Here is a 22,070-nt window from a genome sequence, read left to right as displayed (position 1 = left end):
GACATCCAAATCGTTTACAACAGAGCCTGAAGTGTCAAAGGTCACAGTACCTGTAAAGCGAAAATTTCCTTCGGCATAAAAGGAAAATACTCTACCTTGAAAACAGATTTCTCTGCTGCTTCTCCCCACAAAGGGACGGAGTTGTTTAGAGACCCTGCAGCAACTCGACAGTTTGTCTGCACAGCCTCCCTGAAATTCTCCTGCGCCTGACACGCCAACTTGAGTCCTTGCTGTATGACAACTGCGGGTAACGGTAAACCGATTTCCGGTTGAGTAGTCAACCATAGCCGGAAGTCAGGGTGGATAAGAACATCTTCGGCCTCGTCGTTTCGTGACTTTTGGTCGCTTCCATTCTCCGCATATTGCCCGGGAGAGTCACTCTCGCTGTCAGTGTCACGCATATTCACGATTGTCTAAGGGAGAAAAAAGTACATCATTAGTGCACAGATAAACTAAATATAATGAACGTTCCTTCCCCTTTTTCCTTCTGTCATCGTCCCATCTGAGACGAAAAAATTCACAAGTGTAGCAGCTCTCGTAAAGTGCTATTATTTTGTTATTGTAGCAGCTGGTATTGTTTTAGGGGCATTGTTTGTGTTATTTGTCCTGTTGTTCCCTTAAAGGGTATCGAGCCATTGATGTGAGACCTTACGAGAGCTACTACATGATCCAAAAATGTCTCTCCAGCATTGACAGAACATACGTCTTTTTAGAACTTGTAGATGCTTTAGCGCATCTATATACGAAATGCGAATAATCAGAGCAAGCATTTTTAAGCCCTTTACAGCGTTATCGATATATGAATATTCTGTATACACAGACCTCCAGCTCGTGCATGAATTCTTCAGACCAACCGGTCGCCAAATGACAGTTTTCTAGAATAACCCAGCAGCCAGTCTTCATGCCTCGTTTCACGGCCGTCAGAGCATTCTTCATGCTAACACTCTCGCCAAGAGTCATTTGGAGCAAACTTTCGTCCTTTCTGTGCGCCCGGGCTAGATTAATGACATCAGTTACAGGGTCTACAAGACAAGAACGGACGTTGACAGTTTGGGTAAACGAGTCGCCGTAAAGTGGTCGCTCGCTCTACTTCTTACTTGACGAAAATTGTGAGTATAAAGAACAGGGACTTTATGCTTTATAGTGAATAGGCTTTGAGCAATGGCCGAGATCTTTGTACGATGTTTCTAGTCAATACACCTTACCCTCGAACTGCCTTCCCCTAACCCAGGGGTAAACATGTCTTTACGACTAGCTTCCGATACAGGGAAAGTAACAATACTCCAGGGTACAGTTGTTTAAATCTAGAATAAGCTAGTCACCGATAAGCAAGAGTACTGGCTTCAGTTTTAAAAAAATCAAGTGAAATTTTCTATTTACATTTTCTGTTCCCCAGTATTGACGTCGACTAATATTAAATTCCACAAGATACAACAATGAACCACACTTGTATATAAGAGACATTAACACCTCGATCGCCTTTTAATTCTGAATCAGCGTTGATCACCTTGGATGCTTTGATTTAAGTTACCGCAGTTAAACATGATCAAGCATTCTTGTGTATTAAAGGGGCTGAGTTTTGGTCCGTTTAACTATGACTTCTAAACCTCAACTTCGTGGAGCAACAGTCTTTTATCGGCAAAATGCCGGGCCCATATTAAAGAACGATGATTTCCGAGCGTGTTAAATGACACCGACTTCAACTTGAAAAAAAGTCGGGCCGCTGCTGTTCAAGTTCACCCAAATGCAATCCGTTTTAGTCTTCTCCAACTTTGCCCGTCACGCCCGCTTTTTTAATTTCCTGTGTTTATTTTCAGTCCTAAGCTGTTCTTGCGACATTTCAGTTTATTTTATAACCAGTTGCCAAGAGTTGAAATTATCTCACATCTGTGACATAGCCCTTTAAGGAATTCTAACAGTCTTCGTGATTTACCTTTTAACACGTTTGCCTCTCCTTGCGCGAGAATTTCGTGTGACGGCATTAAGAATATAACAGGACAGGAGGAGTTAGTGACTGGATACACTTGGTGCAAGTCGTATCCTGATGATCGAGTCATACTGGCTCCCATTTGATAAAGGACAATATCTTGACACACCTGGAACAACTGAAATGGAGAAATGACATGACGTTTTTTGCGGCAATCAACAAACGGCTCATTTTAATAATTAACGAGCATAACAAGACACGGCCAACAGGTCAAGAACGAACCACAAGAATACAAAAAAAAAGAAAAAAAATCTGGGAAAGATGAACTTTATTCGTTTGTCTCACGATGGAGTCACTTTGAGATGTTGATCGCGACGTTTCGACTGTTATACTGCTAGTCTTCATCGTGCTACAAATAGCGACACGCAACAATCGACCTCATCGCCTGATAAAGACTGGCAGTATAGCAGTCGAAACGTCGCGATTAGCAACTCAACTTGACTCCATCGTGAGACAAATGAGAGAAAAATTCATCCATCCTATCTTACACCACGATGAACAGACACATCTTTAATGACAGAAAAAAATCTGTGCTAAAACTTAAAAAAAAAACTGTTTTGTTCCTTATTTTCACTATTCCATTAACGTAACAGTTGTTAATGACTATATAACAAGACACAGCAAAAGTTTCAGAACCTACCAAAAAAACTTTTTTGATTTTATTTGTCACTATTCCATTAAAGCAACACTGATGGTTGAGCCGACTTTCCACATCGTCACACCTCTCGCACATCATGGAAATCTCGAGTTCATAGTCTTTTTTTATTATTATTACAATGTGAGAGAGGTTAGAATTGACATGTTAAGTGTAGCTTTGGCCTAAACGGGGGATGGGCTGACTTTTTCTTAAAGACTGACTGCTTTCTAGTCCTGGATCAAATAATGGACCATAAAGTTCAGCAACTATATGGCACATCCACTCTTTCTCTTTTGAGTTTTTACGGCACGCAAAAACGACAGCCAAAGAATTGAAAACAGACTGCTTATGTACTACCAATAAACTCGGTAATTTAAGACAACCATTACGGAGGACGACCATTTATTTAGTAACGATAGAGTCAAGCGCCAAATTTTTCGTACCTGGTCTCTTTGAAAGGTTTTCCACAGTAACGCTTTCTGAAAGGTAGTCAGATGCGCGTAGTCGCCAGGAGTCACACCAAGGAGAACTGGAGGTAGCTGTGGAAGACAAAAGAACCAACAACAATTAGCAAGACTACAGGAGGGAAATAAACGTAAAATTACATTACATGTACAGCTCAAATAGTATATGATCTCCTTTTCTTTTATAGAATTTAAACACAAGGAACGCAAGGATATGTGTCTAAGTTTTCAGACGCTTTTTCGGTAATACTTTCCTAAGGGAGGTGAGGGGGTGCCCACTTTACTCCGAACTCCATCAAAAGGGCATATAGTTGCATCATCGCAAACTAAATCGTGCAGTGTTCGTCATTTCTCGACAGTTTAGGCTTATCGTAATTATTCTGGTTATTTGTTCATGTAAAACAGACGAACATGACATGAATAATTACTGGTCGTAAGTAAATAAGCAGGACAAGACAGAAGCAATCTTTGCGGCATGCGTGACAATGAATCTCACATTAAAGTACTCGCGCCACAGATCTGACAGCTCCATAACAGATTGCTTCAGACCACTGAAGACTGGAAGAAGCTCCAGCTCATCTGCTGACTCCCAAACCTAACAAGGAAACAGAGGTAGTAAATTGTACAATAACTTCATTGGGACTGAAGCGACAAATTAAGAGCAATGACTAAGAGTAAAAACTTAGCGAAAAAATTACTAGAGCAATGAAAATGTGTCAGTATTCCCCAAAAGCAATGAAAACGTGTCAATATTCCCCAAAAATGTGAAGTTCAGTGCTCAAACCCAGACAGGGCGAGGCAGAGTCCAACGCGTGGACTGACGACCATTTTTGACTAAACGATTGTGCGTTATGAACCTTCGGGTCGTTTAAGGCGTCCACAAGGTGACGTTAATACAGACAAATAAATCGCGACACCTTTTATTTTAGAACACATTCAATGCTTTACATTTCATACCTGCTGTGAGACCCACTGTGGAGTATCGCTATCTAGAACGCGATCAGCCTGGGTGTTGTTGGGTAACTGGGTAAACAGCTGCCATTCATCGCACGAGACGGAACCGTTGTTCATCATTTTCTCAACAGCCAGTAAAAATGCAAACACGTGATTATCACCTGAAACAACACCGAGAGAGCTGGTGTGAAGCCCATTATGCAAATACTGTGGGGGCGAGGGAAGTGGGGACCCCAAAGAATATCCCCCTCGGAAGCCAGGTTGACTTCCTTCGGAAAGCTCAGTTGGCTATCATGCTCGACTTCCAAAACGTATCGGACGGGGCCTTTCGACTTAAATTTGAACCAAATTATTAGATCAAGATTATATAAAAAAATGAAAAGATCATATCATCGTTTTAAACTGGGAAATCAGTAACAAGAGGAATTGGTTTTTCAAAACTGCCACGCAGGCCCGGTTTGTTTGAAAGCCGGTTAACACTAACCCATGATTAAAAGTTAACGAAAGTATCAATTCTTGTTGTATAAAATGCTTCTCTCTGTTTCTCTTTTGTGTGGTTTGAGGTTATTCAAACTCAAAACTGAATATAAACAGAAAACATCGCCGATGAGTTGCAGACTGAAATAAAAATTCTCGCTTCATCGAGCTTCGGACAACCCAGCCCAGTTGCACAGGTATAACTAAATCTGCGCTACACATGTAGTATTTATGAAAAGTAAATGAAATTAGCGCAAGTAGTACCTTTGGAATTTGCTAAAACGATGAAAATGTAAATAAGGTACAAAACAGGGAACTACTTACTTTGGAACAAACTCCAAGAAGTGCGCTCGAAGATTTTCCTCAACAAAGCGGTGACGAGTTCTGCTGCTCTGGCGGCTGGTGAGCCGCTACTCTTCTTGCCTCGGTTCTTCTCAGCTACAGTGTCGTGAAAGAGCTGTATGAATGCGTCCAGTGGAAAGCGATAGTATGGATGCAGCTTCTGCAGTTCACACATCACCGAGAATAGCAACGCGCCATGTTGGGCCACAGGAAGAAAATCACTCTGCTTCGTTAAGAGCTCTGTTTTCATCGTCTGTGCAGGAAAAGAGAGCGGCTTTGAATTGAGTGTCGTAAAACCAAAAGCAAAGTAATTGCTCTGGCCAATCACAAAGGACACAATAAATCGAATGGATGAATCAAAACTTATAGCAAATACATGAAGCTGACGTGAAGCGCAGAAAAACTTGTGCGAGCGAGTTGCGGTTGGTTTTGGTTTTACTTCGGATTGTACCAGAAAGTGGCGCGAGTTTTTTTTAAGCCAATCCTGTAGCGTACTAATATAAAATCAATTAATTTTCGATAACCAAGTGAAAACCGCTCTAACATTGCTGAAGTATAATTTAATTACAATATTTGAAGAGGAAGCCACATTACTCCTCGCTGGTTTCCATGCAGGTCCGCTTATAATCCTGGTCGAATTGGAATCCGAAAATGTTATTTTTATTATTATTATTATTTTTTGGAGGGAGGAAACGCGAGATGTTCGGAGAAAAACTCTCGAGGCAGGGACGAGAGCCAACAACACACTCAGCCCACATATGACACCAGGCATGAATCGGAACCAGGCCACTTTGGCGAGAGGCGGGTGATCTACTACGCCCATCTCCCTTAATATGAATAAGATGTCAGCCAGCGAAAAAGGCTAAAACAGCCACAAGTCAACAACTCACGTCAGCCTCACTGCATCTCTCTTCTGCCATGGATATGACATCTTTACTCTTAATGACAGAATCCAGCATGGAAGTGTCTTTCAACAGAGGACCACTGAGGCTAAGAACCTTCTCAAGGATAAACTCCTGAAGAGGAAAAAATACAGGAATATTGTAAGAATTTAAATAATAAAAAAAATACAAATAAAATTGAGCGACTTCTGTTAATGATTCATGGACTTTTGTAAGGGAAGAAAAACCTAGTTTGTTCATGTCCAATTATCTTTCAAACTTTGAATACTATTCAAGGCAATTGAGAAATAAATACAGTGGTAAAAGCACAAAGTACGTGCTGGTTGTAAAGAAATTTGTCTTCAGCGCTAGCGCTCTTTTAAGGATTGCTTTTCCTCGACCGTATCTTTTAGTAGATTCTTAGAAAAAACAAAACAAAACAAAACGTCAAGTCGATGGAAGAGCGGAGTCCATGTTCCAAATTCTCGCTGAACTTTCAGTAACTTTCATCGAATGGCCCCTAAAATAAAGTTACTCAGCTAATCGAATCGAAGGACTTGCGTCAGAAAACCGCTTGGTTTCTTCTGACGTACGCTTGTTTCCAAGTTGCTGAAAATTCTGCGAAAAGTAGATGGCTGAGTAGAGTTATCTGTCATTAATAGCACCTTGGCATGATCAATCTGTTGTTTGTGGAGGCCAACATCCCTCTCAATCGATCTCAACTGTCCATCAAACTCGGGTCTCTCAAGCCGCAACGTGTCTGCCAACAGCATGTCGCAGATTCCCTCTCGGCTCATTTCCATGCTAATGGTGCAAGTCTTGGAAAAGGGCAGCGGACACTGTCCCTCTCCGGGCATGAAGAGAGGCAGAGACGAACTAAGGTAGAGGCGGAATGAAGGGTTATACTCCACGGTAGTCTTGCCAATAGTCACTTGGAGAACTCCGTCTGAGTTAGTGAAGGTTTGTCGAGTAAGAACCAACTCCAGCATTTTGTCCCAACGTCTTCTTTCAACGTGGGTGACCAGCACCACTAACCCTTTCTTGACGGCGGCGCGAAGTTTATTGACTGCAACAAAGAAAGTGGCAGTTTTTGCGATAAAGCAATCATATCATCTTCAAATGGAAAGAAACGCCGTAGTTAAGATAACTGAAGGGCCCAGCAACTCCCTGAGCCTCAGGCCAAACTAAAAACGCATTTCCTTGCAAAAGAAAACAACAAGCGCGTTTTTTTTTTGCTTGAGCCACTTAAGGTACGTGCGTTATGTTAGATCGCTCCTTGGGCAAGACCCCTAAAAATCTATCTGTTAGCGTTTCCTGATGATAAAACCTATTAAAGCGGAGTTTACAGCACCTTTGGTCAATATCTGCTCAACATCCGCAGACACCAGCTGTAACACGGCTGGAATCGAACTTACAGACTTCCTACCTTTCATTTTTCTAGACAGGCATGTCTTGCGTTAGTCAAAAGAAGGTGACCTGATTCAAAGGGAAAAAACGCTAGAAATTCCCCTCTCTGATGAAGGATTTACCTAACATAGGATCATCAGCTTGCACGACAAGAATTCGTCCTTCGCTCAGGTTCATGACTGGAGTTGGACCAGAAGGTAACGGCTGAGGGGAGCCGTCGATCTACCAAAAGATAAACACAGAGAGCTGTATATTAGGTAATCAATTATAAAATATATGAGGTACTAGGCGCCCTCTTATTGATCGATAGGTGCTTTTAGATGAGAGAGTACGGAAACACGGTTGTGACGTTTTAGATTCGCGTGTGAACCAAGAAAATACATGGCATACCACTCGAAAGCGTTGCGTGACTGGTATTACTATATTTTAAGGTAGGTAAGGTATCAGAGCATACCTGTATTCCCATGGCTTCAGCCAGCTTCTCAGTTAACACCTTGTCACTGAAGCTCGTCAGAACACTCCCTGCTATGCGCTCGGTTCTGGACGTAGCTGGAGTCTGAATCTCGGCCTCTTGAAAGCTGGACTCCTGGTCATCTGAATATCAACGAAGACAGGATAATATAAGACTCGTGTCAGAATGGAGTAAATATATCTTATTAGATGTTTTGGTGTGTAGTATCGCTGTATATTTTTACGAGTCGTGCCGTATTTTGACGAGCCCGTAGGGCGAGTCAAAACATCTAAATCCTTAGTTTTAGTTGCGATTGAGAAGATATATAAAACACTCAAGATACCAAAGCAAATGCGTATTTCTTTCGACACTCAAATGAAAGAGCGCTCTAACATTGAATACCCATAAGATTATACAATAATGTCAGCTTTAGTTAAGAATGTTGCTCATAATTGCTTCAAATGTTTAAAATGCTTCACTGTTAAGCTGGTACAAAAGCACGTATTGGGGTTGCATCCTTACCTGTCTCTTTAAGCGACTGGAGAAACTGATCCACTTCATTATCTGAGAGCTGTGGATCAGCTTCATCATCGTCTGCTCCAGACTGATCCAGATTAGCGTAATCTAAAGCGGGAGCAGTATCTAACTCAATGGATGATCGCCCAGATTGGCATGAGACAGAGCGTTCGGACTGTCTTGTCTCTGGACGGCTGTTTTGACCTTCATCCAATGTATCATCTACAGACGATAAACAAGAAAATCAACAGCAAGCTTCATTTCCCCTTGGACTAGCAGAAATACTTTTACAAGGTTATATACTGATAGAGTTTGGTGCCTGGCAACTTGAAACAACTAGAGAATTAAGAAGGGCAGGAAGCCAGGTTTACACGAGGTTCACACTCACAACTAAGACGGTTTACACGAGTCGTACCATACACTAAAGCGGGCTTACAATAGGTTTTCACAGGAAAATAGGACTTCCATGAGGTTTAACAAAAAACAATGAGGGCTAATGCTACGTTTCAACAGAAAATAAAAGCCGGTTTGTGCAGCAATTCAGAAGATTTACAATACGTCTGAACGGACTAAATGCGGACAATTGCACTTGTTTAGACTTGGTTTATCAGATAAGAAAAGTGGCGTTCCACTAGGTTATAACAAGCAGGTTAAGCCTACCAAGGTTTAGCCGGCAATAAAGCTGGTTCATTCAAGACTAACGTTAAACAGTGGACCACTTCAACAATGTGACGCGATATCAACAATCTTTCTTATTTCTCATAAAAACAATAACAACAAAGTACACCTCCATAGATCAATTTATCATGCCGAAGATAGTAAACATGCGCAGTTTCATAACAATCCGTTGCAAATTTGTGGAAATACGGGACCCCAAACCTGCCACTTCTTACAAAGAATGTATACCAGGGGGCACGTGCTTGTCCCTTGTTTTAAATTGCCTTAAAATCCAAGTAGTAATCTCCAATACCTTTAAACTAGGCCTCAGGAAAATGTTTTATTTTAGACACAAAACACAAACACTAAATGAAAAAAAAAAAACCAAGAAAAAACAAGAAAAAAAGAAAGAAAAAGAAAAAAAAAAGAAAAAAGAAAAACCTTGATGCAGAGCCCTTATCCACAACTCAGCCTGATTATGCGGATCGATCAACAGCGGCCAGGCACGCGTCCGATCATCACTACAGCTCCTCAGTATCAAAGCGTTTTGCAGCGCCTGCTCGTCGGTGGGTAACTCATTTCTCTTCCACTCATCCACCTCGTTGGCAGCAGCTAGTATCGTTTTCAGTGACACATCTTCACGCAGTGGCACCGTGTTAGTAGATAAGGTTGATGCAAGCGTCGACTGGGTGGTCGGACGGGAGGTTCTACCTGTCAGAAAATATGGCATACTTCGTTTAGGTCTTAAATTTGGTTGAGTCGGGAGGGGGAGGAGCTTTCTTCAATTGCCCCAAACCAATGACGTAAAACGATAAGATAAAAGTTTTATTGTTCAAATACGCTAAAGCTATAAGAGTGAGTCACCACAGCCAAGACTAACGCGTAAACAACAACATAAGGTCAGTAGGGATGGGCCGCATAATTCAGATTTTGGCTGATGGCTGGAGCGGTTATACAAAAGGATCGCTTAATAAAACGTTTCTGGAAAGCAAAATTCATTCTAAAAGACGTTCAAACAAGACTAATCTTAGCTTAACAAACACAGTAGCCAACAAATCACTACCGGCATTATTTGGCTCAGTGTAATTACGTTTGTTCCGAGAATCTTCGAGCACCATTGACGACAAACTGAGCAGTCGCTTCTCGGGCTCTCGCGACACCCCATCACACACCCGCAGCCAGTCAGCGAACAGCTCATCCCTGGCAGCAGGTACAAGAGGTCCCAGGTAACACACGGCGGCAGCCGTGACCAGGGCATCACCTGGTGCAGTGAGAAGATGCTGCTTGGCGATCGATCGATTGCTATGCCACAAGTTAGAATAGGTGGACAGACTGTCGACAAGCGCCGCTCCCTTGGCTTGCACAGCTTGTATGTTCTATCGAAAAAAATTGCTTGTGTGAGCTAGAATCGTCGTAAAACCATATAAAGTTTGCCTCGAGTAAAGTGGCCCATAGTGCCAGAGCACATCCCTGTTTTAGGACCATTAAGTGGTTAGAACTATTTTCACTGCCTCTTGGATGGGATGCTAGTCTTTCGCAAGGTTACTCCTAGCGTTAACTTCGCCGGTACCCATTTATACACCTGGGTGGAGAGAGGCAACGCGAGAGTAGTGCCTTGGGCAAGAACAAAACTCCGGCGCTGGTTCAAACTCGGATTGCTTGATCTGAATGACAGCACACTAAGCATTAGGCAACTGAGCCTCCCCGTAGTTAAAACGAACAACTGTAAAACTGGCTAATTTTGACATGTTTGGTTTCGTGACTTCTTTTATTCTCAACAGAAAGTCCAGGGCCGATTGAGCAATGACAGATGTGCATAAACAGATGTGCACGACAGATGTACATCCACGGAGGCCGAGCCAAAGAGCCCACCAAAAAGTATCATTATAGGGAGTTTCGGGGATCAATTGAAACAGAGAATATAGCATATTGATATAAATTCGTGAAGGAACATTGCAGTTCTCGCTGTTAATTTCTTTTCAACTGTCAAGAGTCTTTACCTGGATCTGTTTTTCAACTGTTCTGGAATGTTTGACACTGTCTTTATACAACTGGATATTTGACTCAAGCTCTTGTTTGATGGCATTACACCTGACTCGCATCTCTCCTAGAATGGACTTTGCCTGCGAAGGTACGATCACATTTTCAGCATAATACGAACATAAAAGACACAATTGACGGCATAAGTAGTTGACACATTCGAGAAACAGTTCTTCGTGCAATATTCTCACCTCTTAAAATTCACTACAGTAGTCCACAATACCCTCCCCCATTCACTGTTTTTAGACTGCGTGACAGACATCACAAAACGAGACTCGGCACCACTTGTGCGGGAAAAAAGGGAAGGCGTGGGGGAAGGGGGAGGGGTGTAAAATAAGGACACTGGGTTTACACTGTAAGTGGTTGTCATATTGTCTCAAAATGGGGCTCAAAACGACGGTCTCTCAAAAATATTGCCGCCAATAATTTAAGTTTTCAGTTCAGTTCAGCTGTAAGGGAGACAATCGGTGTGGGATTGGTGTGAGATGTGATAATCACAACACGAAATCTGTAAAAAAAAACCTAGATTTTCTTAATCTAATACTCGTTCTCTGATCTCACGGTTCCTTAAATCACATGGAATACCTTTTCGAGTTCCTGCTCTGCCTTCCGCAGCTGCTGTCGTTTTGGTTCCAGGGCTCTGTGAACCAAACAGAACTCGTACACGGCTCGTACCCACAGACAGAGAGACCTAGCAGCCACGCTGCCGTCCTTGACAATGTCTGCACGGAACAACGGGTTGTCGTAAAAACCTCTGAGCGCATTGAAAATAGCATCAGGCATGCCAATCATGTTGTAAAATTCCAGATCTTTGAAGAAGTCGTTCCGGTTGAGGAGAAGCTTGCCCTCTTCCCAGCTGGAGGCGAAATAAAAATTTAGATTAAAAAAAAAACAACAAAAAAAAACAAAAATAGACATTTGTAATTAGACCTTAATAGACTGGCCTTCCTAGGCTAGCACTAGCTATCCGCGGCCAGTCTAAAATGTAAATTGAGGAACGGAAATAAAAGTTGATTGATCGATCGATTGACTGAACAAATTCGGATTGCCAAGGAAGCAGCAACTAGGCAGACTGATAAGTCTAGCGCTAAACTAGATTATTTATGTGTTTAACGTAACAGTGTGTTTGTTGTACGCTTTTACGGAAGTAAACCCGAAGCAAGTACGTAAACCATCACCAGCCCCCCCACGCCCCCCCCCCCTTCAAGAAAAGAAAACAAAAACAAAAACAAAAAAACAAAACAAAACAAGGCAAAACAAAAAATCTCAACGAGATTTGGAAACCTACGTCTGCTCTTTTCCAAACAACACACAAATTGCATCTACAACCAATCTAACAATCGCAGGCGGAGTTCGGTAACTTCTGATTTCTTCTACATCGTGAATATCCAGCGAATTGATGGCCTTCCATGCTGCGTCAAACAAGGGGTTGACCTGAAAAAAACTAACAGTTAATGACTGGACAGGAGGGAATCTCAACGTGTTGCTTCTGGTCCAATCTTGCACAGGGGCAATAATCTTCCACAACACAATAATGAGGCAAGCTATCATCGTGTCACTCACCTTTTCAAACTCAGCCTGAGCCTCCTTTTTGAGGATCTCAATGGGTCCCTGCATGCCCTCGATATCCTGCTCCTGTTTCTTGCAGCGGTCCTTGGCAGCAGCATACTCCTTTTGACACGCTTCCACAGCCTCGTGTCGCAACTGCACGTCCGTCTTGGACGCTTCAAACACCGGTGCCAGTTGATCTAACTCTCGCTGCATCTTGTTCAGACTGTGAGTAGCTTCGTCTATTCTCTTGATAGCTTTATCTAGGTGAACTACCTCTTCCTGGAAAATAGTTTGAGATAAAAGTTAAATACCGTCAGTGTTGCTTAAAGTGCGTTTAGTGGAAGTTATTTTATACATGACATATGCAGAAGCGGTTATGAACATCTGTTCACAGAATAATGGGATTCTAAACTGCATTTGTCAGCAGAACGACCTTATGAATCACAAGGGACGAAGAGGATGAACTGAGTGAGTGAAACTAAGCACAAATTTGAATTTTGACCTAAGCTCAATTAAAGATCTCCTTAGAACATCTGCGGGCATTTTTATTAGCTTTCATCATTATTCACATCATGAGGAGAAACTTATTCATAGTCAGAGGTAAAGGGATCTCAATCGCCGGTTTCTATTTGCCCACAGGGACCCAGACCAACATTTTTCTTGGGGCGTTCTTCACCACTGCTGACTAATTCTCTATCGCGAGTGCTGGTGTAGGTAAAAGTACGTGTCAACGTCGCTGGTTCACTACGACCTATCGCTCATGATATAACTCTAGTTCTCACCTTTTCTTTCAAACATAACCTCTTGCATATCTTCCTGAACAGATCGATAAAATCCAAATACGTATCAGGCGAGTAGAACTTCAGCGCCTCCATTCCGTAAATCCTCCTCACCATGCTTCTAGAAGAGAGGTGAACGTGCGCCATTATTGAGCACACAGCTGCAGACTGCGCATCTTTCTCTCGTCTTTTCAGTGGCAAAAGACTAAAAACGCTCTCTTCCTCTTCAAGTTGTTTCTGCGCTATGCTAACAAGTGCCTCGTGAGGCCAGGCTCGGTAAATATCGACACAACAGCTTCGTGTTACCAGCGCAGGGAACTTATACAACTGGTTCTTTTCCAAAGAGTTGGACAAGTCAAGCTTTCTATATTTTAAGCAGATCACGACATGAAGGTGCGATCTGACGCGACGGAAATATCGTTCCTGTGCGATATCTTGGTTTTCCACTCTGCGAGATCCACGTTTTCCACCGGGAAGAAGCTGGTTGGAGATCATGAAGAGCTCGTTGGGTGTGTAAAGGCCAGGGCATGTACCTAGAAAACATTAGCCAGATTAAACGTCAGATTCCTTTTTTATATATAACCATGCGAACCTAGCATAGCAAGAAGAAAGAAGAAAGAGAAGATTACAGCGCCATTCTTTCTTCCCTCGACTAAAATTCTTGACCAGATATAAGACTGATATCAGTAGTTTAACTATCAACCTTTGATGCACGCGAGGTGTTGAATTATGGAAGTCCCAGGCCCATAGGTTCCCAAATCTCCACTGATTGAAATCATAGTGGTTGCAATAGTGTATACATGGGTAGGGAGGTCTAAGGAGACTAATAGAGCGGTTTTCAAGCGATTGTCGAAAGTAATCACTTCAGGCAGTTACTTTGGCTTTGGTTTTGGTTTCACTACAGTTCAAGATTAGAGCGGTTTTCAATGGAGTGTCGTAAAAACAAAACCAAACCAATTACTTGCTAATTAGACTACTCAGCCAATCTCAAACCGTAGTAAAACCAAAACCAAAACCAAAGTAATTGTCCAATTACTTTCGACACTCAAATGAAAACCGCTCTAGCTGAGTAGTCTAATTGGTAAGTAATTGGTTTGGTTTTGGTTTTACGATACTCAATTCAAAACCGCTTTAAGCTAAAAGCTATTATAATTTTGTTACTAGTTTTATGAAAAAATTAATTACATCCCACAAGAAGCTGAGGAAAAAAGAGGTGTACAGAACCTTTCTTTCATTGACTTGAATTATCGACCTAACTTACGGCCGGCAAGATGGACGTACTGGTAAATTGCCAACGATTCTTTCAAAAACCATTCTTTGAGCAACAATAGCTTAACGATTTTTCTGGCCTTTTGACTAGCCTCTTAACCAAGCGACGTGCTTAGAGACACTCTATCTTTCATGAAGAAGATTGGAATTCTCGGAGTTGAACAATAAGCTGTCAATGTTATGAAAGTTCACCTGGATAAACTAAAAGCTTGACATTTCCTGGAAACTGAGCCCATTTTGACATATACGAGGAAAAAGTAAACTGTGGCCATCAACAGCTGTCAACACTGACAAAAGAGATGCAGTGATAAAATAAGCGATATTTACCTTCAGACATCAGTGAACAGATGTCCTGCATGGATCCATCACAAACGCCTTCTGGTACAAACAACACTACAGGCTTTCCTTGAAGACCAGTGATGAATGACGCGACTTTGATCTGCTGTCTGAGGTCCTCTTGACTTTGGAATTGGCTTCGTTGTACCTCTATGAGCTAAAAGAAGAAAAAAATGGTACACATAGCAAGAAAAATCCGATTTCCGTATATTGCGGAGAGCCTGGTGAGGGAAAGAACGAGGGAGAGGAAGATCGAGGAGAATGACAACGGGAAGGAAATATGAAGGGAGCGAGAAAGGGAGAAAATGAAGGAGGGAGATAGGGGGAGAGAAAGGGAGGGAAAGAGGGAGGGAGGAAGGAGGTAAATGGCAAAAAGGGGAGAGGGGAGGGAGGAAGGTGGGTAGAGAGAGAGAGACGGGTGAAGGCAGAAAGGGAAGGAGCAGGGAAGGAGGGAAGGGATGGCCCGGCAGGCAGGCGGACGGGCGATCGGGTAACCGGGCTCTAAGGAAGGAAGAAGATTGGAACAGAAGGATAGAAATATGGAAATGAGTGACTGCCCGACCGACAAACTGATCGACTAAAAACGAGAGTGGAACCGTAGCAGAAAGGAAACAACAAAAACCCGAAAGAAAAAATAAGAAGAAAGGAAAAGAGACAAGACCCTATACCAACCTTGCAACAAGCTGCATGTGCAGTAACCCTGGTCAGCGTCCTTCTTCCATAGCCAAGATCAGACAACAATAGTGCATGACCTCCTGGTGTGGCCTTGGTAAAGACAGGACAGTCATAAATGTAAGAAGACAGTTCTAGAAGCTGAACACTAAATCTATACTGTGTAGCTATCTGCTTCCTAACGCAATCTTCTATTAAAATTTATTTAAGCGTTTTTAATGCATTTTTTTAATGCCTTTTAAAGGCCGAGAAAAAGTAAGATGCTGTATTCTGAAGATATCAAAATTATAAAAAAAGGTCAATAAAAACAAAAAGAAACTATATATTGAAGGCTGAACTGATCTTCGGATCGTTGTGCTTTCTGCTTATTGAGAGTTGACCGCGCATCATCGATTCCTTGATGTTGGGCAACTGCTCTAGTCTATCTCAGGGAGATGCACATTGCTCTCAATGTTTCAGGATGACTGTGAAATCATATAAATATCGTGTAAAGCAAGAAAATAAGGATTTACCAGTGCTCGGCTCAAACGCGCTGCATGTTGAAGGGCCTCACGAAACGTCACCAAGTTCATTATCCTGGCTCCACTGCCTGACTCCACCACCTGAGCATTATAAGAAGCCAGACAACGCCTGATGCCTTGCTCCAAGATGCTTTCAGCGCACTCAAGGTAGTTCTTGCTGGCCACCTCGCTCGCACTACTCTCTCGCCCGGTCACAGAGGCGTTAAAATGCTTGCAGAAAATGATGTCTGTAAGATCCTCGCCAGAAAACGCCAACTGCTCCGACGAAATCAAGGGACCATCATAGCTCTTGTCGTAGCTTACACCGCTAGTGTCGTCAAACGTGACCTTAACACGGACTGGCTGAAGCAGCGACGTGCTCTCCGCTAAAGTCGGCTCTCTACTAAGAGTTTCATCTTCTTGAACTTCCAATCTATCTGGATCAACGTCGTTCACATTTTGTTCTTCTACTTTTGGAGGAAATCCCCCTTCGTCGTCTTCCATCTCGACAGCTTCGTCATTCGCTTCTTCCGGCAAAGGGTTTTCTTCCGTCACAATAGTACCAATTTCACCTTCTTCCTCGTCTTCTTCAACAGCACTTTCATCACTTGGTGCCCGTAATTCTTGAGTTGGTAGAGCCATGGAGTCGTCTGGTTGCATGGATGCCTCATCCTCCCCTGTGTTTTCGAGTTGTTCATCACTGGCAGTAGGTGGGGGTGCATTTCTACCAGGCAAAACTTCTGCAATAAACAAGACAGTGTTATCTACAAGATGCAGGCTGCGTTTCTCATTAAGAAACGATCAAGTTAACGGTTGTGATTGTTATGAATGACTACAACACTGTTTACATTGCTAAAAGAATCAAGTAACCAAAACAAAAAAGCGTTACACTGGAAAATATGCTAACATGTATAGTTTAAACGTGAAATAAAAATAACTGAATCCAAACATCGCCTGCAAATAGTTTGGTCTAGATTTTTAACAGCTGAAAACTTACAGCTCAACTCAAAGATAAACTCTTCACGATCCCTATTTTTGCGCTTATGATTCTTATTCTTTGCAACGGACCTCGCGAGCTACCCTTTGTGTTTTGAACTGATGTTTTTCTCACTACTAGTAAAGGTCAGGTTCACACGAAAGGGTTTGACTAATTAACACCCTTACTTAAACCTACTGCTTCAAGTTGGTAAAGAGACAACAAGTGGAAAAGTCACAGAGTTCAATAGTAACGTGACAATGTGTTCATTGTAAATAATTATTGTTTTTACTACCAGAACGTCCACTTACCTCGCAATTTTTTTTGTTCCATCTCTAGCTTTTCCACAGAGAACATTTCGGATCCCTGCTCGGAGTTGTCCCTGCAGAAGAACTCTTCGACGGAGTCGTGTAACAGAGAAGAGAACCAGTACCGCTGTTCCTCGGTGAACAGGCGATCACTGTATGTACGAGAGCTTTCGTGACACCACAGACGAAGAATGGAGCGAATCATTGGAGACAGTGCAGCGGGTGTTTTGCTTTCAGCTGAATCGCTCGTCAGCGACGGCCAACTGAAATGGTAAAATAATCCAGTGAAGACAAATATGATACATGTAAACAGAACGCACCATACGACAAAAACATTTTTATGGAGAAAAAACAGAAGCTGCAAAAGTGCTTAGAATAAAATGTAGGGGGGCTTTTCATTCAGCCAAAAATTCTGGAACATTCGAAACAGCGATAAATGGTTCGGAAACGGTTTTGGGAAGTTTCCAAAAAATTCGAAAATTGTAGTTTTTCCGAAATGCGAACCATTCAACCAAAATTTTAGAAATAAAGGACACAGGAAAGAGCCTATGAACTTCAGACGCCAGTCTAACCCTAACTAACTGAAAACACTTACCCTAAAAATTACTCTACTATAAAGTAACTCTGACCCTTATACATGTAGAGAGCTAATTTCAATCTACAGTCTACATGCTACACTGGAGGCTGCAGACTAAATTGGTTTTATGATAAACAGTTGTTTTCTTTTCTTTTACGTTAAGGGTTAAATTAGGATTGGGTTTAACTTTTTGGGTTAAGGTATGATAATTCCTGCTACATAATGCATTCTTGTTTGCTTGTTGTAGTTGTTGCTGTTGATGATGATTTTTCGTCATGAAATTTAATCTTTAGTCTTTAATCATTATTTACACACGGTAAAAAAAATTCACCAGGTACAATATTCCACTAAAATGTCTAAGATCCTAAACCTGAAATTCTAACCCTAATGCTATAATAACTTACAACAACATTCTACTTATAAACCTGATTTTCATGAATGCCGTGTGTTTAAAAACTATGATAGAGAAAGCGTTTAAATTGATTTAATAACCCAAACTCTCTAATGTTACAGGGTAAAGCGATGAGTAAATGGCAATCTTCTTCCAACCAGCCACTCCCAAACATGGTTTGAATTATAATGAACGTGACGATTTCAACAGTGTTTGTAAGTCACTTGCTCACCCACCTTCTCCCTCTACCAGCATTCCCTCCACGCTGGGTTTGTTCCTTGATATAGAGACCAGGATCACTCCTTGCGGCTGCAACGGATCCAGTTTTGCTCTCCAGGTCCGTGTCCCCAGCTCCCTGGGTGCGTCTCCTGGCTCGCGGCCTTGGCCGTCCACGGGATTGGGAGGACAGGAGGGTCATACCCTGGACGACCCTCGACAATTCGTGCTGGGTGAACAGGAAATGAGGATGGAGTGGAGTGGGACGAAGTTCCTTCTGGATGACGCTGTACATTTTAATAGTTGCAGATGACAGCGCCTAGTGGAAAATGGTTACACACAAGTATAGTTAATGTTATGCAGGTGATGTGAAGGAGCGTATACGAGCTTGATAAACACGCGTTTCGATTTTAACTGTCTAAATAAGACATTTTCAGATAAAAAGACTCGAAGTTCGTGAAAAATACAGCAGAAACCCGTTAATCTGGTCACCAATGGGCAACAAAATCTGGTCGAATTAACGAGTGGCCGTGTTAAAGGAATTCTTTAAATACGAAAATGACTGATTGAGCTTTTGCTCGACCCATTTTAAAGTACCGTGATGGCGAGGTGGCCATATGAACGGGGTGTTCGTAAGGCGGGGTTCCACTGCACTCCACTGCCCGTCTTATCTTCAACTCTCTTCTCTGTGATTGGAAAGGTGGTGAAACACAGTCTGTCGTGCTTGATATATTAAAACCGAGATTTTGACTTCAGGTCTCAGTTGTTTAAAGGGTGAATAATGCTATCAACCAGATAAATCACTATCCAGTGGATAGCTTAGCTTATTTCGTTAACACTGCAGTCTGTAATCCACTAGACAGTGACTTATCCGGTGGATAGCTTCGCCCACCTTTCAACCAACTGGGTCCTGGGTCTTGGCAGCTATGTACGTTCAAAGTATCCCTAGTTGGTTTACCTTTGCTAGATGTTCGTGATGGGTTAGGGAATATGCTGGAAACTCCTCCAACCAAGAAAGAAAAACTGAAGAGTAGATCGTCTCCAGTGAATCAGAAGACAGTGGAAAGAATGACAGGACTGTCATCAGCCTGGACAAACGATGACTGATAGAATACGATGCCACTCCTCCACAGGAGGTTCCCGCACCGGGAGGTACACAGGCAGCCATGAACTGAAGGTGTTGCACTCTATACAAATGATATCGTTGCTTGTTATACAGCGTGCCTGAAAGATACGTCAACGACAAGTAACGTTAAACTAAAGATACGTGATCTCATGGTGGAGAGGACAAAGCGAAAGGTGAACATATTTAGTTTCCACGAGTACACAATCTAGGCACTTGATTGCTTTGCATACACCATCACATTGCAGGGGAAAAAAAAACGTAAAATTCCCTAACCTATTCCTGATAAAAATAAAAATATCAGATACAGTAGCGGCTTCTAGCCTTCCCTTACAGCCCGCGTTCTTTCTATTAAGACTGATAAGTTTTCAACAAACTTTCCCTATTCCTTAACATCTAAGGGAAAAACACCGTTGAGATCACAGTGACCCCAAATGTTTCTTTCCGCCTTCAACAGTATTAAATCAATGGTGCTCAATTAGTTCAATTTTAAATCCTGAGTTTTCTTCGAAATGTCAATTTTCCCTGATTAAAAAAAAAAAGAAATTCTCTCACGTTTCCCTGACCTTGAATTTTTTTTTTCCCGATCATTTCTTGACCTCTGGCAGCCCCGTCTAAGGGAGGAGAGGACAAGGCGAGCACACGAGCACACAAATGTGACTTGACCTCTTTGCATACACCCTCACCAGTAAGAAATAAGTAACGAGAAAAACTAATATTACCTTGTGAGAGGATTTGTCGCAGGAGCTCAAGCGGAGGTTGAATTTCAAAAGCGTCAACAGCAGCACAGTTCAGATCGTCAAGAAACATAAGCTGGGTACGAGATTTGGACCCAGGAAGATTCTTTACTGCCACACTTCCCTTTTTAAATGACACTTGACTCATCTCCTTGCGTTGAATTTGTTGAAGCTTGTGTTCGATCGCCTCTTGAAGCAGCTTTGAAGTCAGGCCTGGGGACAGGCAAATCCGGGTGGCACTGTGCCGTGGGTTGATCAAGTTCTGTGAGACAAAGCAAATGCTAAAAAAAATGGCCGTTTTAATGCTGGGGAGGCTAATGTCGTGTCGGACGTTAAAGCTCTCTCGAGACGACTTTAACGCTTAGACGCTTAAGGTGTCTAGACAACTTAAACGTCTCTAACATTAAAGCGGCCAATCTCGCAGTAATTTCTCTAGTGAACATTGGAAAAAAGACGTCCTATCTCTTTGCGAGTTTAGTTCTTTTCTCAGTCAAGAAAATCCTGGGACTTGACTAGAAAAACCTCTATGAAGTCATGTAGATCTAGTAACTTACTATGTACATAGATTGTTGTTCGATTTAGAACTGTCGCCTTCGAGGCAACAACCAATCTCAAGATGTAACAACAGTCTGGTCGCCTCAACAGAACAGATTCATCAGTATACAATCTTACAAACGCCTTCAAACGGGAAGGAATTGAGCGTGTGAAGTGTGTAACTTTTCGATTTGGCTGTCCACAGGTTTCTTTTGCGGGTTTATTCGTAAGGAGTACATGTAGAAACCCAAACAGCGAGTTGCGACAGCGTAGGAAAAAAGGAAGAGATGAACATTTCGTAAATAAGAGATAGCGCTATTCCAAGCTTTTCTGTCGAAAATTAAAACCAAAAATCAAGCAGCTACTCTCAAGTCCTTTAATCAATCAATATTTGTTCAGCTTCGAGAAGTTTCAAAAATGACATCAATAGCGACCTGGTGTCTCATAACTGCCTTAAGGAGGTACATGTAAGACTAGAGTGAAAATGTTGAAAAAATCCATATTTACTGACCTGCACCAGAGAAGACTTTCCTATCCCTGAGGGACCAACTAACAGCACTGGCTGACGGGTAGATACCATCAGGTCAACAAGGTAGAAGTAGCGGTCCAACTAACGAACAAACAAACAATCAAACAAACAAAATTAAAATCAGACGAACTTAAATTTGAGAGCTCATAAAACTGCCTTACTTGTTACATGATTGTTTTGGCTTGAAGTTTATCGAAAAAAAAAGGGGCTTAAGTTGATCATTTTTGACAGCCATATATTTTTCCGTGATACCTTAAGGTTTTTACAAACATATTCCTCTTAATCCATAAAATATGCTTCTGGTTTAATATACTGACAGTGACTAAGTGACGTTACCTCAGTCACGACTGTGTAGGATGAAGGCAGTGTTTTTAACTGTGTGCCAGGTCTCTCCTCCCACTTCACCAGTCCACCTTTACTAAAGTCCAGGCAATAGTCATACACTGAGCCCTCAGGAGGGACTAGTACCGGGTAAGGACCAGCGGAGAGCAGCTGACGCGCATGCTCATCAAACTTCGCAGCGTATCTTATTCAAGAGAGGGAGATCAAAGTCAATTTTAGTGGACTTGAACATGGGAAGTGAATTTTGTCTCGTCTCAGCAGCAACCCCGATATTCGCGCCCTGTGTTTGTCTGCTGCAGCTAAAGCTTCCTAGGCAAACGCATAGTAAACTCTTCTTTCATGTTGTGTCAAAGAGCAACTAACACGAAAATCTGAGATCAATGATTCAATGGTCGCACTAGAGATTTTCCTAGTCAC

The 22,070-nt window shown here is 42.1% G+C and overlaps 1 protein-coding gene across 2 annotated transcripts in view; it reads right to left on the bottom strand.

Moving 5' to 3' along the window:
• LOC110040996 (dynein heavy chain domain-containing protein 1-like) overlaps positions 1 to 22,070 on the bottom strand; it is a 51,972-nt gene that overhangs the window by 3,807 nt on the left and 26,095 nt on the right. For both annotated transcript variants that reach the window (XM_089285307.1, XM_089285308.1), the window contains exons 31-58: positions 21,648 to 21,837; positions 21,294 to 21,392; positions 20,234 to 20,510; positions 19,347 to 19,612; positions 18,409 to 18,707; positions 17,208 to 17,467; positions 15,933 to 16,660; positions 15,421 to 15,513; positions 14,740 to 14,905; positions 13,147 to 13,676; positions 12,377 to 12,643; positions 12,102 to 12,247; positions 11,399 to 11,669; positions 10,774 to 10,896; positions 9,837 to 10,149; positions 9,215 to 9,484; positions 8,123 to 8,338; positions 7,604 to 7,743; positions 7,272 to 7,371; positions 6,408 to 6,808; positions 5,752 to 5,877; positions 4,844 to 5,114; positions 4,046 to 4,203; positions 3,585 to 3,683; positions 3,068 to 3,163; positions 1,934 to 2,105; positions 823 to 1,022; positions 96 to 413 (exon numbers count right to left, since the gene is read on the bottom strand). In XM_089285307.1, the coding sequence (XP_089141433.1) occupies positions 96 to 413; positions 823 to 1,022; positions 1,934 to 2,105; positions 3,068 to 3,163; positions 3,585 to 3,683; positions 4,046 to 4,203; positions 4,844 to 5,114; positions 5,752 to 5,877; positions 6,408 to 6,808; positions 7,272 to 7,371; positions 7,604 to 7,743; positions 8,123 to 8,338; positions 9,215 to 9,484; positions 9,837 to 10,149; positions 10,774 to 10,896; positions 11,399 to 11,669; positions 12,102 to 12,247; positions 12,377 to 12,643; positions 13,147 to 13,676; positions 14,740 to 14,905; positions 15,421 to 15,513; positions 15,933 to 16,660; positions 17,208 to 17,467; positions 18,409 to 18,707; positions 19,347 to 19,612; positions 20,234 to 20,510; positions 21,294 to 21,392; positions 21,648 to 21,837 (6,595 nt within the window). The remainder of the gene's footprint in view (positions 1 to 95; positions 414 to 822; positions 1,023 to 1,933; positions 2,106 to 3,067; positions 3,164 to 3,584; positions 3,684 to 4,045; positions 4,204 to 4,843; positions 5,115 to 5,751; positions 5,878 to 6,407; positions 6,809 to 7,271; positions 7,372 to 7,603; positions 7,744 to 8,122; positions 8,339 to 9,214; positions 9,485 to 9,836; positions 10,150 to 10,773; positions 10,897 to 11,398; positions 11,670 to 12,101; positions 12,248 to 12,376; positions 12,644 to 13,146; positions 13,677 to 14,739; positions 14,906 to 15,420; positions 15,514 to 15,932; positions 16,661 to 17,207; positions 17,468 to 18,408; positions 18,708 to 19,346; positions 19,613 to 20,233; positions 20,511 to 21,293; positions 21,393 to 21,647; positions 21,838 to 22,070) is intronic.

The sequence above is a fragment of the Orbicella faveolata genome, unplaced genomic scaffold (genome assembly GCF_042242905.1).
Source record: "Orbicella faveolata isolate gen_17 unplaced genomic scaffold, um_ofav_v1 contig_13, whole genome shotgun sequence".
NCBI lineage: Eukaryota > Metazoa > Cnidaria > Anthozoa > Scleractinia > Merulinidae > Orbicella > Orbicella faveolata.
The sequence above is the reverse complement of the archived record's forward strand: the minus strand, read 5'-3'. Positions and strand labels throughout refer to the sequence as shown.